This window comes from Puma concolor, chromosome E4, assembly GCF_028749965.1.
Source record: "Puma concolor isolate L17-30 chromosome E4, mPumCon1.1.hap2, whole genome shotgun sequence".
NCBI lineage: Eukaryota > Metazoa > Chordata > Mammalia > Carnivora > Felidae > Puma > Puma concolor.
This window is the reverse complement of record NC_141683.1, coordinates 276,444-301,376: the sequence shown is the minus strand read 5'-3', so window position 1 is coordinate 301,376 and position 24,933 is coordinate 276,444. Positions and strand designations below refer to the sequence as shown.

The window sequence follows — 24,933 nt, the reverse complement described above, 5'->3', positions numbered from 1 at the left end:
CGCCCGGAGCCCGGCAGACACTGACCTCTGTGTAGATGGAGGGCGTGAGGTGGCACAGCAGCCGCACGTCGTCCTCCTGACAGGCCTTCATGTCCATCATCAGGCAGGTGTGCAGGTCGCCCAGCTGGGTGGCCTGGGCAAAGGACTCATACAGGTTCATCTTCCCAGCAGCGGCTTTGCTGCAAGACCAGTTGGGCCTGAGCCAGCAGCCCATCCCCTCAGTCGCCCCCCCCACCCCGCCCCGGAACCCCTCTGCTGCCCCTGATGCTCTGGGCAAGTCTGTCTCGTGGCCCTCTCCTGCCTTCCTCAGTGCTCCCGACAGGGCGCTGACCACACACAGTGAAGCTGCCAACTGGTGACCGTCGAACACAGGACAGGGCTCACATCAGGCCAGAAAGCTGAGCAATGAAGGCAGGAACACAGGCAGGCCCCCACCTCACATCACATACGAGCAATTGAGAAGAGGTTACAGGCCTGAACATAAGAACTGAAAACCACAGTCTTGGAAGAAAACACAGGAGTAAATCTGCAAGATACCACAAGCCCAAGTGACAGAAGAAAAAATAAACACGACTCAACAACACGTAAAACTTCTGTGTCTCAACGGGTGCCATCAAGGGAGTGAAAAGACAACCTGCAGAATGAGAACATATTTGCAAACCAGATGTTTCATAAGGGACTCGTATCCATAGCATTAAAAAACAAAAACAAAAAAACCCCCCAAAAAACAAAAACTCTTTAAAAAATCAACAATAAACAGATGAATAACTCAATTAAAAAAATAGGAGAGGAAGGGACACCCGGGTGGCTCACTCAGTTAAGCATCCTACTTGGCTGAGGCTCAGTTTGTGAGTTCAGGCCCCATATCGAGCTCTCTGCTCTCCACACACAGTCTGCTTAGGATCCTCTGTCTCTCTTCCTCTCTCTCTGCCCCTCCCCCACTCATGCTTGCTCGCTCTCTCTCTCTCTCTCAAAAATAAACATTAGGGGCGCCCGGGTGGCGCAGTCGGTTAAGCGTCCGACTTCAGCCAGGTCACGATCTCGCGGTCCGTGAGTTCGAGCCCCGCGTCAGGCTCTGGGCGGATGGCTCAGAGCCTGGAGCCTGTTTCCGATTCTGTGTCTCCCTCTCTCTCTGCCCCTCCCCCGTTCATGCTCTGTCTCTCTCTGTCCCAAAAATAAATAAACGTTGGGGAAAAAAAAAAAAAAAGTTTAATAATAAATAAATAAATAAATAAATAAACATTTAAAAAAAATGGGAGAGGATCTGAAGAGACATTTCTCCAAAAAAAATATGCAAATGGCTAATAACAAGCACACAAAAAGATGCTCAGCATCATCAACCATCAGGAAAATGCAAATCAGAACCACAACAAGACATCACTTCACACCCATCAGGACAGCTGTCATCAAAAAGCCAGATAATAACAAGTATTGGGGTGCACGTGAAACACTGGAACCCGGTTGCTGTCAGGCAATTCCTCACAAATTTAAAATTAGGGGTGGCGTTTGACCCACAGTTCCACTCTTGTACTCCGGGAAACTGAAAACACATGTCTAGGTAAAAATGTGTCCGTGAATGCTCAGAACGTCTCTATTCACAACAGACAAAAAGGCAGAAACAAACCAACGACCACCGACAGGTGAGTGGACAGACCGTGGTGTGTCTATGCAGAGGAACAGTATTTGGTCACAAACAGAAATGAAGTACCAATCCGTGCTACGAAGGGGATAACCCTCCAAAACGTTACACTAAGTGAAAAAAGCCAGTCACGAAAAACCACACGTTGTAGGATTCCATTTATAAGAAATACACAGAAAAAGTAAATCTATGAAGACAAAGAGCAGAGCAGTGATCAACAGGGGTGAGGCGAAAGGGACAACGGGAAGGTAACCGCTAAGTGGGACACACGTTTGTCTTGGGGGTGACGAAAATGTTCTAAAGTAACCAGTAGCAATAATTTGTACGACTTTGCAAATACACTTAAACCCACGGAATGATGTGCTTTAAAGCTGTCATCAGAGAACACCCAAACACACAGGAGGCCCTGGTGAGGACAGCTGCGGCGGGGAGTCCGCGTGCCCGGGGAGGCCCCTACCCACCTGGCCCTCAGGTAGTACAGCAGGTGATAGCCAATCTTGGGCTGTTTCTGATACAGCTCGGACAGGAGGTCCAGAAGCAGAGAGAAGCTGCTGTTGTCCTCCTGCATCTGGCACAGGTTCCTGGACGTGACAGACGGGAGGGAAGGACAGAACTTGACGTGGGGCAGACTCTCCTGTGGAGCTTCTGGAGAGGCGTGTCTGTGCCCCCTGCAAACCCCTTCCTTCTGGAAAGGGAGACCCATTACCCCAGGACAGAGGCATATGCCTGGTGAAGAGGGATGACGGCACGGCAGTGCCCCCGACGGCTGGGTCCTTACCTAAATATTAGGTAGAGAGGCTTCCCCACAGACTCCTCCAGGGACCTGCAGGAGGGGGGTGACATCTAAGGGTCCACGCGAGTGGAGAAGGTGGGCTGCAGGCAGATGTTATGGAGGCTGGATGCCAGCCCGCTCCTGTCCTGACCAAAGGTTAACTTCCTACTGCTACAGAGAAAACAGGTTCCTAACAAGCACCACAGTCTGCGTTGTGACTGTCATTGAAAATGTGATTTCTGGGGCACCTGAGTGGCTCAGGCGACTAAACGTCCAACTCTGGCTCAGGTCGTGATCTCACAGTTTGTGGGTTCAAGCCCTGCATTGGGCTCACTGCTGTCCCCCTCTCTCTGCCCCCTCCCTGGTTTGTGCTCTCTCTCGGATATAAATGAACATAAGAAAGGAAAAAAAAAAAAAAAAAAAGAGATTCCTATCCTTCAGGGAAGACCCAGGCAAGGGTCCAATCCCACCTAGAGCAGCAAGGGCTGGGGCCCCTGGGCTCAGTAGCAGCAGCAGGGCACCCAGGAAAAGGCGCTAGAGGCCACGGTCCCGTGCTCTGCATTCAGCAGGCAAAAAGAAATCCTGAAGTGAACGGGCACACGTTGAGACTAAAAATAAGTGAAGAGAGGGACGTTTGGCTGACTTGGTCGGGAGAGCACATGACTCTTGGGCTTGGGGTTTTAAGTTTGAGCCCCACACAGGGGTGTAGAGATTACTTGAAGATAAAATTTAAAAACAAACAAACAAAACAAGTGAAGAGATGGTTTCCCTCAAGTCCACAGCAAGATGCCTCCTGGACTGGGGCTCCAAGAGCACACTTCTGGCTCCCAGAAGCCTGTGGGTGGTGGAGGGGTCAGGAGAGAGATGCCTTACTCCTCAGTGATCTCCTCAGGCAACACCTCCCCTCGGAAGTGGGCTTTGAAGAGTTCCTGCAGGCAGGAAGCAAGGACGGACAACTGCTCCGAGTCAAAGTCTTCCTGGGTGGGGACAGAGGGGGAAGATTCTCACCGCCTGACCCAAGCCTTACTGCCCCACCACCCAGAGCCACTGCAGTCATCTGCTGCTACCTCCAGGACCAACAGGCCCTTGCCCACCAGAGGGGACCCGTGTGGGAGACGGGAAGGAAAGAGTCAGATGTTTGGGTGGGGAGTTCTACTCTGGGCGGGCTGGGCTGCTTCCTCCTTGGCCGGGGGTGGGGTGGGGGTGGGGGGGTCGGTTCTCCTCACCTCCAGAACCTGGTCCACGATTTCCTGCATGACCTCACACTGGGCCTCGGTGTCACTGCAGTGCGGGATGGAGAGGAAATCGCAGGGACATACATGACAGCAGAGGGCAGGGCACACACCCAGCAAAGCACACTCACACACAGACAAAACAAAGGAGGCCTGTGTGAATCCAGGCTTGGGTGGGGGCAGGCTTTAGGGCAAAATTTGCTGCTGTCCAGGCAGAGGCCCTAAGAGAAGGGAAATGCCCACCATCCTGCTTTGGTGCTCAGAGGCTCTTGTCCCTGGAACCTGTGGAGTTGGGGTGCCTGGGGGGCTCAGTTGGTTAAGGATCCAACTTCGACTCAGGTCATGATCTCACAGTTTGTGGGTTCGAGCCCCGTGTTGGGCTCTGTGCTGACCGCTCGGAGCCTGGAGCCTGCTTCGGATTCTGTCTCCCTCTCCCTCTGCCCCTCCCCCACTTGCACTCTCTCTCTCTCTCTCAAAAATAAATAAACATTAAAAAAATTAAAAAAAACAAAAACAAAACCATGAAGCGAGAAACAGGTGCTGGGGAACGAGGAACCTCACAACCTAACAGCAGAAGGCACACCCCCGGAGCCCCCGCTGCCCCCACCCCACGCCCGGGCACCCCACTCAGTACCAGGGGGGAGGCTGGGGCTCGGCCTCCCGAGCCTGAGGACAGGACCTGCACCCACCTCCCCTTCTGGAGCTGGAGCACTTTGTCCCTTAAGGACTCATCCAGTTGGTCAAGATACGGGGTGATATCCACCGGCTCCTCCACGACAGTCTCCTTGATAGGATGGAAGCGGAACTCCCTCTTCTTTCCTGGAGGGAGGAATTCACGAAAGCAGCCATTTGCCCAGACACCAGCCACAGGGACAGCCCCACACGCCGGGTGTGCAGGGGGCCCGCAGCGTCGCTCCCTGCACGTGGGCACACCCAGGCTCCGGAGCAAACAAGGGCAGGGCTCCGTGCCCTGGAGTCCCGTCTAGTAACCCTGCTAACACAACTAACCTGGGGGCCAAGTCCACAGAGGCCAGGCCGCTCCTGCCACCTGGTCCCCTCGGGGCCGACACCACCCAAGCCCCTTCGCTGTTGCACGCACCTCTGCTGCTGAGGTCCTCCTCGTCGTCACTGAAGGCTGCCTCCGCGTTGTCGTAGCAACCCTCATCCTTGTCTGACATGTGGTTGTCCATTTCCACGGAAACCGGCTCCTCAAGTTTGACTTGGGAGGAAAGAAACAAGGCATCCTGTGACCTAACGTGGCTGACACCCTGGAAAGGGGAGGCCGGGGAGCAGGTGGGCTTACAGGGAGTTCATGACCTGAGGGCATGACAGACCCTGGAAGGACACCCTCGTGTCCCCACGACCTTCCACGATGTGCAGGGGTTTCTGCCAGGAGCAAGAATGGCAAGGGAAGAGACTGCTGTGCTTAGCTCGTGTTGGCAAATAGGTGAGACCCAGGGACAGTCCCAAGGGCTCTTTGCTTCAAAACCGAGTTGAAAAGCTCTGCTTGGCTTCAGCCTCACCCCCAAACACAAAAGGGTGTGTGCGTGTGTAACTGGGAGCAAGACCTGAGACCCAACATGACCCCTCGCCTCAGGGGCCGGGGCGCAGAGAGAGGGGAGGCAGACACACATCCCACCAAAGCCTTCCCTGTGGAGGGGGAGGGGAGGCTATTTAGTAAGAGAAGAAACAGGAGCTGAGGAGCAAGAGAGGTCAGCAAGAGTCAGGGAGGATGAGACAGACGGAGAGCCAGAGAAGACAACACATAAACACATCAAAAGAGAAAGTGGGGAAGGAGAACCTGAACCGGACAGTCACAGAGGTGGAGACCCGCACTGGGGAGACACCCTAGATGGCTGAGAGCCCTGGGCGTCTCTAACAGGTGACGGAAGGGAGGGTTCCATACCTTCCACAGGAGGGCTGGGTGAGCTGCAGAACTCAGGGAACTTCTCCCTCAGCATTGCCCGCAGCTCCTTATCCAACTTGGGGTTGTCGAACAGGGGAGCCAGATGCCTGGTGGGGGGGGGGGGTGGGGGACACGAATGAAGGTCCACATTGCAGCTCCTCACTTCTAACGCGGCATGCACTTAGAGAGAGAGGTCTATGACCAACCAGTAAAGCTGGGCCATACTCAGAGCCTTGAGATATGATGGGAAGACAGAAATTTCTCTAAGAGTCAAGAGGACATATTCCTAGCAGTCTGAGGTGGAGCCGGTACGCTCTATAACAGTCAAGAGAAAAGGCTCAGCAGTGGTCTGACACTTTCTGAATGTGCCTGGCTTAGGGACACAAGAGAAAACAACCCTTCCTCCCACCTGCCTATGGGCACATGAAGTTCTTACGCCAAGACCCGTTTCTCCACAATGTGGTTGAGGGAGGAGAAGACACCCTGTCGCACGTGGCCCTCCAAAGGTGGATAGAAGTTGGGAATGATCTGGAAGGGAAGGGAGGGGAGAATGAGCACATGACTTGCCATCCAGAGTGTTCTGCTGAACCAGATCTAAAAAGCTGCTTCAGTTTTGATCAGAAGACACTGGGGAGTATGACTACAGAAAGGTCTGGAATGGTCCTGACCATTCCAAGCTGCTACAATGGTTAATTCTTACTAGACCTGGCCTCAGAGAGACCAGATTCTACCTTAAGTCATTATCCTTGAAGTCGAGAAAGCCCATGGAGACATGGAAAGATCCCACAGGAGATGGCAGAAATAGGGAAGGGGAGTGTTCACTGACTTGGGGGCAGGACCTATGATTACAGCTGCTCCCACAATGAAGGGCACTAGGAAAACCTATAAGGTGAAGGGGACACACACTTACACGGCACATGAAGTCCAGGAGTGTGGCAGTAATGGCTGGGTGTGGCTTCATGGAGTGGTGCATGACCAGGATGGCTGGTTCTGGAGAAGGGAGAATTAAAGGGTCCCCACTTCAGGTAGTCTGTCCCCAATTCCATGAAACAAGGCATCAAAATACAGGAATAGTTCCAGAGAGCTGTATCCCTACCCCCTATTCCCATTGAGCAGACCCAAAAGCAGACAACCCCAAACAGCTCCTAGCCCTCATCTCCCTTGTCCAGCATCCGGCTTAGAAGAAGGAGGTGGTGGGAGAGGAAAAGCAGGGTGCGGCACAGCCCTCTGCCTAGGCCACTCCACCGGAGCCCCAAGCATAAGGCTCTTGGGCAAAAGAGAGGGAGTGAGTGCTTGGCCTCAGAAAAGCAATCTTCCTTCTACATCAAGGGCGCACTGGTGAGGAACAATCGAACTGCTCCCAGATAAGCTGTCTCCCCCGATGCCGCCCTGAGGTTTATGACCACCGTCACCGAGACTAGGCAGTGGCCTGGGAGATGGGGGTGGTGTTGCCTGCTCCCAGTCACATACCTATGTTCATAATGCTATCCTTGTCTGGGCTAAAGAACAGCCAGTCGTAAAACAAAGCCAGCTTGGCATTGGAGGCAGCGACATTTGACTGGAAGAGAGAGGTGAGAAAGAAGGGCTGGTTTCATCAAACAGCTCCCTTTCCTGCACAAGCGCAAGGCAGCCTCCAGGGTTCACGTGGCTGTGCATCTAAGAAATAAATTCAGTTCCTAGTGAGACAGACAGAAGCCTCCAGGGGTGAGGGGCACCCAAGTCTGCATACGAATGAGACTGGCCATGGTCTCACCGACCAAGGGGCCAGGGATTGGCCTGGGTTCCCGTTCGTTTGTCCAGAAGAACACATCCCTGCTCCTAGAAAAGGAGAACGGGGCCTAGCTGACACAGCACTCAGACCAGGGCCTAGGCTGCCCCTCCTGGGCTCCTGGGGCACATTCCCGGCTGAGGGACCCCTAGGAACAGCCTGTGATTGTGTCTGAATCAGCACATTCCGAGGACCCAGTCAACAGGGGGAGGAGAACTCTGTTGGAAGAGGTCAGAAGGTAGAAGCCAGAGAGCAGACAGTTTGGAGCTTCCCTACCTAAGGAACAGATAGGAACATGCTGAGAAAGAAATGGCTCCCCTGGTTTGCACAAGTATCCAAAGCTGATGCCAAAAGCCTAGGAAGTGAGGGTCTGAGACAAGCCCTGAATCTGAGGAAGGAGCCATTCAGAGGAGTAACCATATATGGTTCTTGGAGCTAAAAGTAAAGATAGGGAGGCCTCAGAAATCTGGGCTTGGGGACCAGCAGTAAAGACAGAGAACCTATCCAACCACAAACCCAGATGGGAAATACTGAGTGTAGTCAACTTCCAGAGCGATAAACCTAAGCAGGACAAAGGCTGACACTCAGTGGAAAGAAAGTGAAGGAAGGGGTACTGCTGGGTAAGGGTCAGGAGGCCAAGAGTCAGGAAGAAGCAAGGAAATATGGGAGACTCAAGGGACGAGGACCCTTCACCACCCAAGAGCCTCCACCCTACAGCCCAGCCCCTCACCGTGCACGTTGTCAGGAGCCAGCCGATGATGGCCCATCGGGGCAAGATATCTGAACTCAGCACTTCGTTAGAAGGGTGGACGACCCCACAGATGTAGCGAATGAGGTCACAGCGCAGAGACTGACTGTCTGGGGTTGACAGGTACTGGCGCTGGAACCAATCCTGGTAGCGCTTCTGCTGCCCAAACCGCACCTGGAGGAAGGGGGCGCTGGAGGAACTTGGAAGGAAGGGCGGGGTCTCGGGCGGAGGAACGGGAGGACCACTCAACACTAGGCGTGACCTACACCTCCATCTTGTGCTTCAACTCATTCACTAACTCACATTTTCTTCTCAGGAGAGACCTTCCTTCCCAAAGGAAGACTTGCTGATTTAAATCTTCCTTGACTGAAAAAAGTTGCCAAGAACCTTCCTCACTCACGTCTTGTGCCAGGGTTGCCTTCGTTCCTGCCACCAACCTAATGTCCCAATTGCCCCCAACTGTGACTGCAGCTGGATTTTGGTTCCTTCCTCCTGTTCCAGTCACTGAGGCTCCAGTGGTAAGCACTTTTCTTATCTTCGCAAGCCCCTTGTGGCCAGCAAGGAATGTTCCTCGAGAACAAGGACTGAGCCTGACAGAAAGCTGACCAAAAGCTTTCTGATGTCGAGTGACTAGAGGGTCACTATCCCAGGTACACAGACTCTCCAAAGCTTCTTGCAGCAATTCCTTCCCCCAATCAGACTCTAACGTGGTTACAAATAGCAACACTGAGTAAGAGCAGAGATCTGGTTTTCCTCTTCTATTCCCCAAATTCAACCAAAACAGAGAGCAGAAAGGCTAAAAAGAAAGATATGTCTAGACCAACACTGTCCAATAGAATTTTCTGCAACGATGATGGCTACTGAACCACAACTGAAGTACGGAATCTTTTATTTTACCTAGCTTTAACTAATTCACTTATTAAATTATTTTGGGCATTTATTTTTAGTGATCCCTACACTCAACGTGGGGCTTGAATTCAAGACCCTACCTTGAGATCAAGAGTCACATGCTCTACCAACTAAGCCAGCCAGGTGGCCCTAGCTTTAACTAATTTAAACTGCACCCCGAAGGTGGCTACTACATGGGATAGCACAGATCTGCGCGGTTCTCCTGGATGGCTCAGGAAACCAAAAGCAGACTAGGCCAGAAGGCTCCCCAACTCCAGACTGGCTGTAGAGGAGCTGTTGCCTGGAAACTCTGTTAAACAAACACAGATTCCTCAATCATATTATGTGGGAGACTGGGATCCTGGGACATGTATATTCAACATGCTGCTCACCCAATCCTGCTAGAACTCAGCCATGTTTGGAAACCACCAGGCCAAAGCTCTTCCTGAGAATTCACATTTGGCCATAGGGATGGTGGGTTTTCCAGAATGAACACCTCTCTATACGCTTTTACACACATTTCACATTTGTAAATTACATAATTTGTGTATAATTTTTGGTTTAGCGATGGTTTTAGATAGACTGAAAGCTTCGCAAGAGCTCCAACTATACCTCTTTTACTGAACACTGTATCCCCAGCTCATGGCACCTGCCCAATGCCAGGTAGATCGGGTACCCACTTGGCCACCACTCTGCCAGCCAGCACTCAACGGTAATGCATCTGCAGGCTGGAGGAAGAAGCCCAGCTAACCTGCAGCTTCTGCTCCTGCTGCAAAAGATTAGCTTACCCGGGAGGTCATGAAGAGGAGCTTAGTCTCCATATCTGGGGTTAGACGACATGCCAGGAATTTTCGGGATGTTCTGGACTGAAGAAGCTGCAGGATACCTGGACCAAGTATGTAAGGGAAGAGAAAAGAGAGAAGCCTGAGGACCTTCCAGAAGGAGTAGAAGGCAGGTGGGGAACCTGGGCCAGGTACTTATGGCCAGTGGTCTTGCTCATGGGGAAACTCTAAGACCAGACCAAGAGAGGTCAAGCACAGATACAAGTGGGGTCCCTAATCAGCATCTGAATGTTCTGCTCCAACCAACCACCAGCCCCAGGACCCAGATATATTACTTCTTTTCTGTTCCTGGCCGTTCAGAGGCCCCTACTCACAATATCCAGTGGGCAACATGTGGGAAAGTTAGGGGAAAACATGGGAAACCCTAGCCTCTCTTTCTGCTCCTTATGGTCCCATCCCTGGGTCCTGGGATTAATGTGGTTGTGGTACAGGCACGGGCTCTGGAGTCAGACAGACCTGGATCCAAATCCTGCCTCTGACACTCACTAGCTGTGTGGCCTTGGGCAAATTACTTAATCTCCTTGAACCTCATTTTCTTTATCTGTAAATATGGAAAGTAAAATATCCATCTTACAGGGTTGTCCTGAGGATTAAATGAATCAACACACGTGTCTAGCACACACGTAAGCACTCAAAACAACTCAACACATGTTCAATATAAGAGCAATACAATATAAAGGAGGACCAGGACCTTCCCCTCCTTTCCTGACTCTCCAGGGCTCAGACAACTGTTTCCATGTGCACATGCGTGCGTGTTGGAGGTGGGGAGGGACCCTGAAAAGGGGAAACGGCTTTCAAAAGGACCTTGTCAGGGAGAGGCACACAAGACTCCCTCTCATGAACAGAATTTTGGCTAGGCTGGATCCTTGGAATTCAGAGGCAAGACTGATCCCAGGGAGAAGCACTCTCTTACAGGGCTAATCCCAGCCCCTCTGCTGACTCAGTCTCACGAGCTGACCTCTGACTCCCCTGCTGGACCCAGTGAGCCTGGAAACTGGCCATCAGCTCACCTCCCAAGCCAGAGAGCTGTAGGGAGAGGGGGAGGAGGAGGAGGAGGATCACGGCTCTGCCTCAGTTTTTCTTGGGACCAATGGCAGCAGCAGTCTGCCAGGAAGGGGCTGTCTGGGAACCCTAAGAATTGCTCTGGACCCCTGCCACCCCCACATCCAGCTGTACTTGGCAAAACCTGCCCTGTCCCAAGCTCCCTATTTCTGGCTGCCAAAGCCTCTCCTACCCTCCAGCCTCTGCCCTCTTGATTCACTCAGCACATACTCCGAACTCCCACCTCTCAAGGGCAGGATGCCCTGGCCCTTCCTTACCTGTGAACTGAGGACTTAAGGCCTGAGGGTTATGGATAATATCTTTCCAAAGCAGTTCAAATTCTGGTATCCTGGCAACATTCTGAAGTAGTCGTACGAGGTCCCGGCCAATCATCAAACATTCCATGAACTTGATGAGGGGAGGGGGGACAGGAGAGAGAATGAAAACACGGATAATTTACCTGCTGCAGGGAGGACCAAGGAGCAGCTCGTTCTAGGGAAGGAAGGAAAGAGGGCCGAAGGGACCAGAGGATTTCTTCTGGCACCAAAGGACTGGCTCCCAGCTGCTTGGGGGAGAGAGCTGGAAGCCGGGGATGGACATAAGGAGGATAGGTTACTGGTAACTACTAAAGCCCTGTTGACTTTCACATGAATCTACTCCTCTCTCCTCCCAGGATGGTTTTGACCCAGATCGAGAGACTACAATTCCAAAAGGACAGGACAGGCAAGCTAAGCCCCAAACACCTTTCCCCAAACTCCCCTTGTCCAACAGAACAATCTATGGTAATGGAAATGATCTCCACCTCTGTGCTGTCCAAAAGGGTCACCATCAGCCACAGGTGGCTAATGAGCACTTGAAATGTGTGTAGATAATTCAACTAAGGAACTCAATTTTAAATTTAATTTTGATTAACTTTAAGTTGCCACATATGGGGAGTGGCTACTGCATTAGAGATCAGAGCTCTGGGACCTCTCTTGGGAGATCTCGGAGTGGACAGTTCATAATCCCACTTGACCACGGCCACAACCCAGGTGTGGGGGGGTTGCATAATAATGGGCAGCCGGGGTCTGTGGTATACAACAGTGTCCATGAAGAGGGCCTGGAAATCCCTCCTCCAGGGACAGCAGTTCCTGGAGCCAGAGCTGCTCCACGCAGATTCCCACCTTCTCCCTTGCTCTGTTTCGGAATGATGGAAAAACACCAGGCCTTGAACCATCCCCATCTCCCCAAAATGACATCTCTAGCCTAGGTCAGCTCACAAAACTTACACAGGTGTCCCATCCTAGGGTTCACCTGCCCACAGTCTTAGCCCTCACCCGTTCGCGAAGCAGCGACATGCAAAAGTCCACCTCCTTCTGCCGCAGGGCCTGGAGCTGGGCAGTTCCGTGGTGGTCGACGATGAGGCGGAGGTACGTGTAAACAGCCATGGCGATGAGGATGCTGCTCTTCAACACCCATTCCCTGCAGAAGGGGGGTGGGGGGGTGGGGGAGGAAACACCTGGCATCTGTGCTCTGTCCAGACTTGTTCCTCCTCCCAGTTCACGCCCACACTTGGTTCTGGGGCCTCAGAAATGTCCAATGATTGACACTGGGAGGAGGATCTTTGATTTCTTGACTATTTGCTCGTGACCCATCTTGGACTACCAACTGGCTCAGGTAGGGACGACCTCCTACCACTCTACCAGGCGCCCAATGGAGATAAGCGCTGACTGAAAGCAATCTTTCTTTTTCACATAACTATTGAGCTTCCAATCAAATACTTGCTCGTTGATGCACTCGTTCAAACATTTACTGAGCACCTGTCATGTATGTGCCGAGCACCACGCGAGGTACTGGGGACAGAGATTAAACTACAGCTTCTATCCAGCCCAGAGAATGGGGAAAGAGGTTCTAGAGGTGTCCCAAAGCCAGCAGTTCTTACAGAGTGGAAGGAGGACCTCCAGAAGCTAAGACACCTTGAGAACGCTGGCGGTTTTAGGGTGCGCTGTGTCAGCCCTGCCACTGTGCCTGCCATGAGCGGCCCTCCATGCCACACAGGGTTCCCTGGCTCTCTGGCCACTACTCCCACTCCCAATGAGGTACCTGCCCTAAATCATAATCTGAAAAGAAGAACATGATTTTGGATGGCAAAGCCTATTTCCTCAGGAGTTTTTAAATTTCCCTGGGGGAAGGGGGTAATGTGCTCCCTGCTGCTTTCAAAAGGGTAGAAAGACAGTGGGGAGAGGACAAAGACTCCAATGCTGTCTCAAAGTGCCACAACTGGGAGCTATCTCCCTCAAGCAAGTACTTATAAGGCCTTTGGCACCCCTGCTGGAAGCCAGGGAACCAGAGAAACAAGTTTAATTAAGCCAACCAGGCAACATCCTGATTCCGGAAAAGTGCTCAAGACACCTAATTAAAAGACTCTGGTCTTTTCCTTTCAGAGAGTGAACGCAGAATCCAAGGACAATGGGGAGGCCCTCCCCCATGTGCTACCTGTTAATTCCATGGCCCTAGAAACACTTGGGGAGGAGGGAGAAGGGGAGATGTGGAAGAAGACTTTGTTTTGTTTTGTTTCTGAGACAGCAAGTGAGCCAGCGCACGTGAGTGGGGGAGGGGCAGAGGGAGGAGAGAATCCCAAGCAGGCTCTGCACTCTCAGCACAGAGCCTGACACTGGGCTCGATCTCAGGACCGTGAGATCATGACTGAGCTGAAATCAAGAGTTGGACACTTGAAACCGACTGGGCCACCCAGGCATCCCAAGAAGATGGTTTTAAACATCTAGGGACTCACTTGCACCAAAAGATTTGAGTTTTTGTGGGACAGGAGCAAAAGTAGGGCAGTTATGTGACACCTGTACACGGAGACCGCTCCCAACTGCCCAAATGAGGAAAATGCAGCTTTACAGTACCAGAACAGAAACAAAATGAGAACGATCATTTAGGAAGACTGTCAGCAAAGGTGATGAATGTAACTGAGTCCTGGGATGGGTAATAAAGAGAAAAAGAAAGTGAGACCACTGGACCCAGAACACCAGACAGGCACAGACACCCTGCAAGAAAGTGCTAGGATCTCCCGGGCTGTGCAGCGGCACCAATGGAAGTGCCTGAGCCGGAGCCGCAGCGGAGAGCCCAGCCCAGGGCACTAGGTGGCGCTGCACGGCACCTGACCCAGCTCTCCGCTGGGGCAGTGCCCAGAACAAGTGTGAATAAGGGAGGAAGTCTGTTCTTCTGAACCACAGGAAATATGGACATTTGACTACTGTGGTGGCCTCACACAAAACAGACTCAGAAGTCAAGCAACAGAAGACCAAGAGGAGGCCTTGCCCCCAACAAGTTCAAATACGGAACAGCCCTTATAAAATTTCTGGTCCTTTGATGGGAAAAAGAAAGAACTGGCCAGAAGCCCAGCGTGTCCCCCTTACGTCCTCTACCACCGCAGCCCCCCAGCCCTGTGTGCAAACTTGAGCAGTATTCCTGGGCCCGTTACCTCCTCACTCCCATCTCAAGACAGCAGGGGTTGTTGGGTGGAGAGCCTCAGAAGGGAGAAAAGGGGTACCTGCCAGGCCCGAGTGGTTGGCTGGCCCCACTCTGCTGAGCTCATTCTCCCATGTCTCCCCCCAAAGAGAAACATTCCAAGGAGGTCTGGATCAAAAATAGACCCTTATCAGATGAAGCTAGTTTTTCCTGGGCTCTGAGATGTTTTGGCAAAGACCTCTTCCCCACCCCTTAATCCCCTGGGCCATGCCATACCCTTGATTCCTCCACTTGCCCTCCCTCCCCCTCTCTAACCCTAGGTGTTCTCAGGCCGCCCACACCTGTACCCATCATGGCAGACTCTACCTCTGCTCTGTCAGGATATCCAGGACACTCTCTGCCAACCAGATATTTTTTGCAGTAACATCTCCACCTGATTTCAAAGGGGGAGAAAACAACAAGAATGGCTTTCATTAGCAAGTCCACTAATCCAACACAGTTCTTCACCCATCCTGTTTCTCCATCCCTAACTGCTATCCCATCATGGAGGTTCTGAGTGTTGGAACACCTGCTTTCTGTTCAGTCATGCTTTGAAGTTTCCCCTTTGCTTCCACAGAGAAAGGAAGGGAAGGTTCTAGAATTTTCCAGAAACCAGAGTTGCTACTTTTCTATAACCTGGGGGTTGGAGTGGGACTACTCTGACCCTGGAAAGGGAATGTCTAGGACAGAGACATGAAGAGCCCCTGGTTGGAAGAAAGGGTGACATCTCAAACAGGGCCTGAGATACAGGCAGCCAGTGACAGTGGCCATCCAGCATCAGGGTGTCCCAAACCAAGTCAGGCACATCACAGGCCAAGGGTTTCTTGTTTCAGGCACAAGACAGGCCACGGTCTTCTGTGCTTGCTATGGAACTTTCTGGGGCAAAATTACATGTGGCAATGCCAGACCAAAGTCCGAGGATGAGAAGCGGAGACTTAGGAAGACCAAACCGGGAAAGGAAACACCAGGAGGTAAAGGAGCCAGCACACCATCATGCTTGCTCCTTCCTAATTTAAAAAGTCAGTGTTGGGCTGCCTGCGGGGGGCTCAGTCAGTTGAGCATCCGACTTTGGCTCGGGTCGTGATCTCATGGCTCATGGGTTCAAACCCTGCGTCGGGTTCTGTGCTGACAGCTTGGAGCCTGGAGCCTGTTTCGGATTCTGTCTCCCTCTCTCTCTGCTCCTCCTCTATTTGTGCGCATGTGTGTGCGCTCTCTCTCGAAATAAGTAAATAAACTTTTAAAAAAATTTACAGAAAATTTGCAAGAAAAGTACTTTTTTTCTTGAGCTATGTAGAAGTAAATTACAGACATAATTTTCCATACTTTAAATTTTTTTTTTTTTGGGGCGCCTGGGTGGCGCAGTCGGTTAAGCGTCCGACTTCAGCCAGGTCACGATCTCGTGGTCCGTGAGTTCGAGCCCCACGTCGGGCTCTGGGCCGATGGCTCAGAGCCTGGAGCCTGTTTCCGATTCTGTGTCTCCCTCTCTCTCTGCCCCTCCCCCGTTCATGCTCTGTCTCTCTCTGTCCCCAAAATAAATAAACGTTGAAAAAAAAAAAAAAAATTAAAAAAAAAAAAAAATAAAAATAAATAAATTTTTTTTTTTGTAATTAAGTACAATTCACATACTGTAAAATTCACCCATTTAAAAGTATACAAGAAGGGGCGCCTGGGTGGCTCAGTCGGTTGAGTGTCCGACTTCAGCTCAGGTCACGATCTCACGGTCCGTGAGTTCAAGCCCCGCGTCAGGCTCTGGGCTGATGGCCCAGAGCCTGGAGGCTGCTTCCGATTCTGTGTCTCCCTCTCTCTCTGCTCCTCCCCCGTTCATGCTCTGTCTCTGTCTCAAAAATAAATAAACGTTAAAAAAAATAAATAAAAAAAAAAAGAAAGTATACAAGGGGTGCCTGGGTGGCTCAGTCAGTTGAGTGTCTGACTTCAGCTCGGGTCGTGATCTCTCAGTTTGTGGGTTCGAGTCCTGCGTCAGGCTCTGTGCTGAGAGCTCAGAGCCTGGAGCCTGCTTCAGATTCTGTGTCTCCGTCTGTCTCTGCCCTTCCCTGGCTCACACTCTCTCTCTGGACCCTCCCTTGCTTGTGCTCTGTCTCTCTCAAAAATAAACATTAAAAAAAAAGAAAAAAAAAGTCAGTGTCCACATAGTCACATATCACACAGGGTAAGGTTTATGCACATCAAAACAGGAGCACCAGGGTTACAGACAATCTTAAAGAGGAAGCGAGGAACCAATGGGAATGAGGAGATAGCAAAGCAGGGTCATTTTTCAACAAACACATGTGATTTGGGGAGAAGAGGCAGCATGGACAGGCCTCTTGGATATTCAGCGACTCGGACTGATGTCACTGATGCCAATGAGATAATAAAACCTAAATGTCAGGGTCTCTCCAGTGACATAGTTCTTTCCTCAAACTGGTCCCATCAGATGTCATAAATATTTGGAAGCAAGAGTTTGGAATGTAGAGGTGGAGCCAAGGAAGATACCTGGGTTTCTGAAAGCATACAATGTCACGGGAACAAATCATTTGCCCTCCCCTCTCTTCCCATTCCTTCCAGATCCTTCCTGATCCAACATGCCATGAAACCCCAGAGTAAGGACTGGCCAAATCAGGCCAACTATTCTACATCATGCCCTGAGTTTGGCAGGAAGGAAAACAAGGCAAGGCAAGACGTATTGCTTCAAGAGACCCCCCCCTCCCCCCCCCCGCCCTGTGATTTTTCCATTGCTTTCTGCATCACTGTGTGGCCGGAAGAGGCCTGTCTCAGGAGAAAACAGTCCAGGCAACCCAGGAACTGAAACCCCAAGGCCCTTCACTGTCCTCCACAGCCTGCACCTAGCCTCTGGGCTCCTCTCTCTGCTTTCCACCCTTGCCATCAACTCACCAGCAATCTGCTTCATGAACGTCATGCACACACCGTCAGCTCCCAGAACTGCACTCTTCACTAGTTCCCGCACCAACCACACCAACTAAAAGGGAGAGGAGAAGACGGATGAAGAGAAGGGCCTGCAAATTTGAGGAAAGGGTGAATCCAACCACGTTACGGTTTAGGTGTACGAAGGCAAGGCATGTTATCTCTGATTCCTCTGTCCCTTCTCTTTAAGAGGGGATCCAAACTCTAGCATGTCTTTGAGCTGGATATCTCTTTCCTTCCCGGCCTTACCTGAGTACGGCAGGTATCCTGCAGCTTCAGGTACTTCTCCATAAGTATCTGGTTGATCTTGTTCAGGACAATATTCATGCCGTCGCGACTCACCAGAGCCAAGTCCCGGTAACACTGTGAGAAGCAAGGTCGTGAGCAGCCGGTAGGCTGAGGACAGGCTCCCCCCGCCATGGGATTCAAGTGGCCCTGTGGATGCTGCCCTTCCACAGGGCTCCTCCACCCCAACCCCACCCTGGCCCTGTCACACACGGTGGGAAAAGGAATGCAACTACTCTCCGAGAAGGCAGAAAAGCCTCCTAGGAAAGGCTCCTTGACCCCCCATGTCTCTTCTTAGAAACTGTCACCCTGTTTCATGCCACAAGCTGAGCAAAACCAGGTGGAGGCCGTCTGCTTTTCATCTGCCAGTGAAAGGTCACTGCAGGATGGGTTTGGTTGAACAGACCAGAAAGGACCTCAAAGAGGTTTTTAGACCTGTATTGACTCAGCCAGATGAAGCAAAGGGCTAGGAGCATTAGGGTAAAGGATCCAGGGACCAAGGCCCCAGAAAGAAAGGGCAGGACCAAACTGAACTTCTTTAATTAAACATCATTCTTCTTTTCTCTGGACTGCCCTTTGCTCTGCCAAGACTGAAAAAGGAGGGGTCCTTAGGTGCACCCAGCCCTGGGAGAGGTGAAGCAGAACACCAATCTTTGAATGCTCCTGCTCCCCTTCCTGAGAGCGTTCTCACCTCTCTCTAGAGAGAGCAGACTCCCAGAGGAAGGCCTCAAGAGGCCTCACTACCCACTGAGCTCCAGGCTGTCAGGGTCTCAGCACAAAGGGCACCTTGGAAACATACCTCCTACCTCGGAAAGCCAGTGGCATCAACAACGATAGCAAATATGCTAAGCTAACATGCACTGACACTGTGCTCCATATTACACATATGGTTGCATTTGAATCCCGTAACAACCCTCTGAAATAGGTGCTACCAGCTCTGTTCTTACAGATGAAGAAAGAAACAGGTACAAGGGAGTAAAGTAACTTGCCCCAGGTCACTGAAGAGACAGAAGAAGAGCCAGAATCCAAGTCCAGGCAGTCCCGTTCTAGATTCCATGCTTGTCACACCTCTCTGCCAGTGCTAGAAATAGCTGCGAGAAGAGGCTACTGGGGAGGGAGGTGAGGACCTAAGGTGGCTGTGAGACAACCACATCCCTAAGCTCTTTCACCCTCAGTGTCCGGAAGGGAAGTGCTCCTCCTGCGCTCCGGCCTTGATATAGGAGGGACTCCTGAGCCCTTAGCTACTGTTACTTCCTCCGGCCTCTACGGCCCATAAGTCAAACGACTGATCTGATAAAAACACCAACGCTTCAAGATCCCTCCTGTGCCACAACTTTTCATACCCTTTTCATTCCCAAAGGAGAATTTAATTATCCTCTGACTCCATCTGAGATCAAAAAGTACATGGGGCGCCTGGGTGGCGCAGTCGGTTAAGCGTCCGACTTCAGCCAGGTCACGATCTCGCGGTCCGTGAGTTCGAGCCCCGCGTCAGGCTCTGGGCTGATGGCTCAGAGCCTGGAGCCTGTTTCCGATTCTGTGTCTCCCTCTCTCTCTGCCCCTCCCCCGTTCATGCTCTGTCTCTCTCTGTCCCAAAAATAAATAAACGTTGAAAAAAAAAAAATTAAAAAAAAAAAAAGTACAAGCAAAAGGGAGGGCGCCTGGGTGGCTCAGCCAGTTAAGCGTCCGACTCTTGATTCTGGTTCAGGTCATGAGCTCATGGTTCTTGGGATGGAGCCCCATTTTGGGCTCTGCATCTCCCTCAGTCTCTGCCCCTGCCCCATGCACATGCGTGTGCATGCGCGTGCGTACTCTCTCTCAAAAATAAACGCTAACAGTAAAAAAACAAGAAGTACAAGCAAGCAAGGGAATAATTAATTAATGGATAAGGGAACCCAGTGAGCTACTGTCAATGTGGTGGTTGGTAAACGGTGCTTCTGCCCTGGAGCCTCCCTGCCCTGGAGGTGTGACTTACAGGCTGGGCACAGAGGAGGAGGGAGACAAAGGCAGAGGAAGATCCATGTCAGGACAGACAGAGACCAGAATCACCAGAGAGGAGCCTTGTCTGTTCCATAAAGAGCAGAAGCGCAGAAGAGACCCGGGACAGGGAAGGAGGACAAGTTTCTCAGGAGACACAGGGACAGATGAAGACAGAAGATCCTGTCTGCCTGATCCCGTGTGCCATGTGGGGCCTTACCAACCACACCGTTGCTAACACATGCAGCTGAGCACCAGGACACCCCTTCCGGATACTGTCAGTTGCCTCACCGACCCCTGTGCCAGTTTTCTGACTGGCTGGGAAGAGAAGTAGATGGGGAAAAAAAACCCAAAACAAAAGTCAGTGGGGACCAGAGAAGAGAAGCAGAGAGTCTCAGAAGAAAGGAAAGGTGACAGGATGGCATGGAGGCAGCACTTGTGCCCCAGACCCTCCAGGCTGGGCCCAGGCAGCCTCCAACCCACCTTCTTAACTGAGAACTACCAAGGCCTGGGTCCTTGACTCTGAGGAAGAGAAACGGCCACACCCTCCCCTATCACCTTCACCTCCTAACTGCTAGTGCCTGCCTACTCAGCCTCCTACACCCCCCAACCCCTGAGCCAGGCCTGCTCCCAGCTGTTCCGTTCAGACATCAAATAGGAAACAGATACACTCAAAAACTATAAACACAAGGGCTGCCGAAAGGGCAGATGAAAGCTAAGGTACAACTGGAACAAAACCCACCCCATACATACTCCACTCTGCACCCGAAGCCAGCCTGCTCTGTCCTTAACCGAGAGTTCTTGTTTACCTGCTCAACCCGCCCTTGCTGCGCCCACTAAGAAGTCCCAGAGGGCTGGCCCTGACGTCTGCACTGGCCTGCCACCTGCCAGCAATGACTGAGGCTCTTCATTCAGCTCCTGCCTTCCCAGAGCAGATTCCTAATGTGCTCAAGACTCAGTGTCTACTACCAACCTCTCCACCACCCCTGCCTCCGATCTCTCGGCCTGTGAAGATCCAGGAGCCAAATCTCCACCCTATCCTGAGGTTTCTGGTCCAGAGACAGAATTAACCGCAAGCAAACCCTTAGAAAACACACCCCTTCTTTTACACTGATGCCTAAAACAATGCATCAGAGTCCGTCCTCACCAGTAACTCCGACTTAAAACTTCCTCAGGACAGAAGGATTTCACAAGATAATCACCCTTTTAGGGAAGAGGACCAAAGCACCTCAGAGACATGCCGCACATTCTTCCCATACTCTGACCTGGTTCAAGGTCTCTCAATGAGTCACTACCTGCTAGCTCCTCATTTCCCTAAAACCATGTCTTCTGACCCCCCTGATTCCACCTACTCTGTCTGAAGAGCCTTGACCCAGTGGCCTGTCAGCCTAGGATGTTCCAAAGAGGGGATTTACTTGGAAACGGCTAGCATGTGAACACCATCCTGGTGCAGCTGTCAAACAGCTTGAGACCCAAGGCAGGAAGGATCTGGGCCACCCTCATGAGGCTGTCCCAGGGCAGAAAGAAGACAAAGTGCTCTAGCCCTTTGCCATGTCTAGACAGCCAAATTCATGACATAATGAGCATTTATGATGCAGAGGCCTATGGCCTTTCACTGTCAGGCTAGGCAAAGAGCTGAAAATACCATGCACACCCTGCCCCCTTCACTGAGGTTTACTCATTTACCCTAGCTGATTCCAATCCCACCTGAAACCAACAAAAAAACCCAGCAGACTGGACAAATTTGCACTGAGGTGACTGCACATGACTTTAACTGTATTTATAAAAGCCCACATAAGAGAAAACAAAACCTTAACCCCAACCGCTTCACCCCCATCTCTGCAAACAATTTCTTTAAAATAGAGCAGCTAGACCAGGTCACGTTACTGTTTATAACCACTAAATTGGAGACATTCATTTGTCTTCAAGGGTCTTGATGATAAATCCAGTATGAAAAGGAAATGCCAATTTAATTCAACAAGGTTCCAGCTCAGAAGTGGCCTGGGACGCCAAGGACCTGTGAGTACACACTGTTCTTCCACGTTACGCACACCCTGGATGTGACTCCAGGTGGCATCGGTGGAGTACGAACACATCAGGTTGCCGTGCTCACGTCTTTCCCCTGAGGTTAATTCAAGCCGCTACGCCAGAGGGCTGTGGGCACCCTGTCCTTGTCCCTGATGAGGATATTCTTTGGTACTCCTTGAACAAATGACAATGTCTTTGACCTCTAATTACCTTATAGGTAACCTGGGAGTGGCTTGGAAAGAAGGGACAGAGCCACCAACCTCATATGGCTTTTGAGAAGATTAAATGAGATCCTGTCTGGATAGAGCCCAACAGAGCGCCGGGCACAGAGCATGTGTTTCCCCATGTTCAAGGAAAGGCCAGTAAGAATACTGAGTGTCCCCACTCCAAGCTCCTCTTCTCTTAGTATCATAGAGTCACTGCTAGACACCAGACATATCCTTCTAAACCACGGTCCCAAGACTCAAAGGACATAGAACTGCTGCAAAGGGGAATTCTGTAGAGGCAAAAGACAGAATTTTGTCGCTTTTTTAATAATAAAAAAAAAAAAAATTGTTTTTAACATTTATTCACTTTTCAGAGTGAGAGAGACAGAGCGCGAGCAAGGGAGGGGCAGAGAGAGAGGGAGACACAGAATCCGAAGCAGGCTCCAGGCTCCGAGCTGTCAGCACAAAACCTGACACGGGGCTTGAACCCACGGACTATGAGATCATGACCTGAGCCGAAGTCGGAGGCCCAACCAACCGAGCCACCCAGGCGCCCCTCGCTACTTTTTTAAATGAAAGAATGGAATCCGAAGAGATCACCCTGCCTAATTCCTGACCCCAAAGAAGGATCCCACTTAATCCATTTCACATAAAGGAGACTCTTCTGTCTGTGAAGACCCCAGACTAGTTTTCACACAGTACTCGTAAGGAAGTCTGGCCCCAGTGGGCTCCAGGGTTCTCTTGGCCACTACACTATTGTTGCACCATTCGTCAGCATCAAGCTGTTAGATCCTACTGATGGCAGTGTTAAGCCTATTTTCTGTTCACTTTCCAGTGACAGACCCTGCAAAGTACTGGGTAAAAACTCTCAATGGACCTGACTGCATTTGCTCGCTTCTCTTCTCTGGACTAAGTCCCGACTCTCATAACCTTGACCATCACTCTACAACATACAACTCTTCAAATGCTTTTCCATTGTCACAAATGCCTTTTCTTGCCCTTTAGCTTGAAAATCAAGACATAGAGAAAGGATAGGAGTCAGAGAATGACTAATTCACTGAGAGTAAAACAGGAGCTATACGCATATCTGGAGAACAAGGTGATCCAGCTCTGGCCAACAGGACTGGCACTATGTCAGCTAACCATAAGTGCCACCATATCTCCAGATTCTACCTGAGAAGCGTCTGTGAGTTCAGAGCAGGGAGTCTTACCTTCTGAGCTTGGGCAGGTTCGGTGAGGACAAGGGTGAAGAGGCCTAGGCAGATTTCCTCATGCTGGGGGGGGCCTTTGCACACCTGGAACATGAGGAAGGAAAATAACTAGTTGTCACTCACAGGAGAAAAGTTCTTGAATACAGTTTCTCCCAGAAAACTTGGATAATCTGCAAAGGAGAATCATCAACTCTTCTACCTGATGATTTCCTTCTCCTAAAAGTGATAAAGCATGTGTTTCAGGAGAGAGGTGGAAGGAAAGGACAGACCCTTATTGCCTTCTCCAAGGCTTAATACAGGCCACATTTAAAATGGGAAAAAGGGGCACCTGGCTGGCTCAGTCAATGGAGTATACAGCTCTTGATCTTGGAATTGTGGGTTCAAGCTCCACACTGGGTGCAGAGATTACTTAAAAATAAAATCTTTCAGGGGCGCCTAGGTGGCTCAGTCAGTTGAACGTCCAACTTGGGCTCGGGTCATGGTCTCGTGGTCTGTGAGTTCGAGCCCTGCATCGGGCTCTGTGCTGACAGCTTGGAGCCTGGAGCCTGCTTCCGATTCTGTGTCTCCCTCTCTCTCTGCCCCTCTCCCACTCATGCTCTGTCTCTCTCTGTCTCAAAAATAAATATAACCATTAAAAAAAATTAAAATAAATAAATAAAAAATAAAATAAAAATTTTCAGGGTGCCTGGGTGGCTCAGTTGGCTGAGCATCCAGTTTCAGCTTAGGTCATGATTTCACGGTTCATAAGTTTGAGCCCCACGTCAGGCTCTGTGCTGACAGCTCAAAGTCTGGAGCCTGCTTTGAATCCTATGTCTCCTTCTCTCTTTGCCCCTCCCCTGCTCACATTTTCTCTCTCCCTCTCTCTCTCTCTCTCTCAAAAATAAACAAACATTAAAAAAAATTTTTTTAATAAGGTAAAATAAAAATTTTCAAAAAATAATAAATAAAATGGAAAAAAAATCCTACTGTACCACCTTTACCAGACCTTAACAGCCTTCAGTAGGAAAGGAAGAAGCTGCAAAGTCATTCATGGAGTAATAGGCCTTGGGCAGGTCACTGAACCTCTGGTATTTTTAAGGAGAAGCCATAACAAAAATATTTTGCTATAAATAAAAAGGAAATACTAAGCATTCACTATGTGCCAGGAATTACTCTAAGACCTTTACATGTACTATTTAAAATCCTTTCAATCTCACAGATTAGGAAATGTAAAGGATCAAATATGAGAGAATAATTTGCAAAGACAAAAAAGTCACTACAGAACTAGGAGTTATTTTTAAAAGCTATTTAAAGACACCTAAGTTCCAAGAGACAGATTCCCACAGTAAGACAGAGAAGAGAGAGGAGCTGGGAAGCCTGGTTCAGGGAGCTGAGACATTCAGTTCTATCCCTCATGCCCAGCCACAAAGTGCTTTATCTTCTGGATCATGTCTCACAGCTCCCGGAGCAATGGAAGTGGGGCGGGGGGCATATACTTACGTGGGCGTTGAGGGCATCGTTGGCCTCCCTCTCTGAGACACCAGCAGTCATCGATGTCACAATGCTCATACATCTTTCTAACCTCTGCGAAGGGGTGAGAAAAAGTTCAGAGTGTGTCATACCACCACCTGCAAAGTATTTCTGGCCCCAAAAAGTTTTCAAGAAACTTAAACCTCATCATACCTCTAGCTCTAACTACCAGTTTACAAGTAAAGTCACACGGGGGTATAATCAGCAAACCAGAGTGTGGAAACCATGACCAGCAATCTGGTTCTTTAACATAGAAACTGCAAGGAAAAAAAAGCAGGGAGGGAGAAACCCATGTACTAAAAGAGATTTAAGACCATAGCCCAATGAAAGGCACCTGGCTGGCTCAGTCAGCTCAGCATGTGACTCTTGATTCTCAGGGTCATGAGTTCAAGCTCCACCTTGGGTATAGAGCTTACTTAAAAAACAGGGGCGCCTGGGTGGCTCAGTCAGTTGAGCACCCAACTTCAACT

At 50.6% G+C, this 24,933-nt stretch overlaps 1 protein-coding gene across 1 annotated transcript in view; it reads right to left on the bottom strand.

Annotated features, from left to right (window-relative positions):
* INTS3 (integrator complex subunit 3) overlaps positions 1–24,933 on the bottom strand; it is a 39,390-nt gene that overhangs the window by 5,545 nt on the left and 8,912 nt on the right. Inside the window, exons 2-21 of the mRNA XM_086694036.1 lie at positions 24,434–24,517; positions 22,955–23,038; positions 17,500–17,613; positions 17,221–17,305; positions 14,659–14,725; positions 12,153–12,297; positions 11,115–11,244; positions 9,742–9,839; positions 8,048–8,239; positions 7,020–7,107; positions 6,460–6,539; positions 5,986–6,077; positions 5,550–5,656; positions 4,743–4,862; positions 4,333–4,462; positions 3,638–3,692; positions 3,285–3,388; positions 2,418–2,462; positions 2,101–2,220; positions 26–179 (exon numbers count right to left, since the gene is read on the bottom strand). Of these exons, the coding sequence (XP_086550162.1) occupies positions 26–179; positions 2,101–2,220; positions 2,418–2,462; positions 3,285–3,388; positions 3,638–3,692; positions 4,333–4,462; positions 4,743–4,862; positions 5,550–5,656; positions 5,986–6,077; positions 6,460–6,539; positions 7,020–7,107; positions 8,048–8,239; positions 9,742–9,839; positions 11,115–11,244; positions 12,153–12,297; positions 14,659–14,725; positions 17,221–17,305; positions 17,500–17,613; positions 22,955–23,038; positions 24,434–24,517 (2,094 nt within the window). The remainder of the gene's footprint in view (positions 1–25; positions 180–2,100; positions 2,221–2,417; positions 2,463–3,284; positions 3,389–3,637; positions 3,693–4,332; positions 4,463–4,742; positions 4,863–5,549; positions 5,657–5,985; positions 6,078–6,459; positions 6,540–7,019; positions 7,108–8,047; positions 8,240–9,741; positions 9,840–11,114; positions 11,245–12,152; positions 12,298–14,658; positions 14,726–17,220; positions 17,306–17,499; positions 17,614–22,954; positions 23,039–24,433; positions 24,518–24,933) is intronic.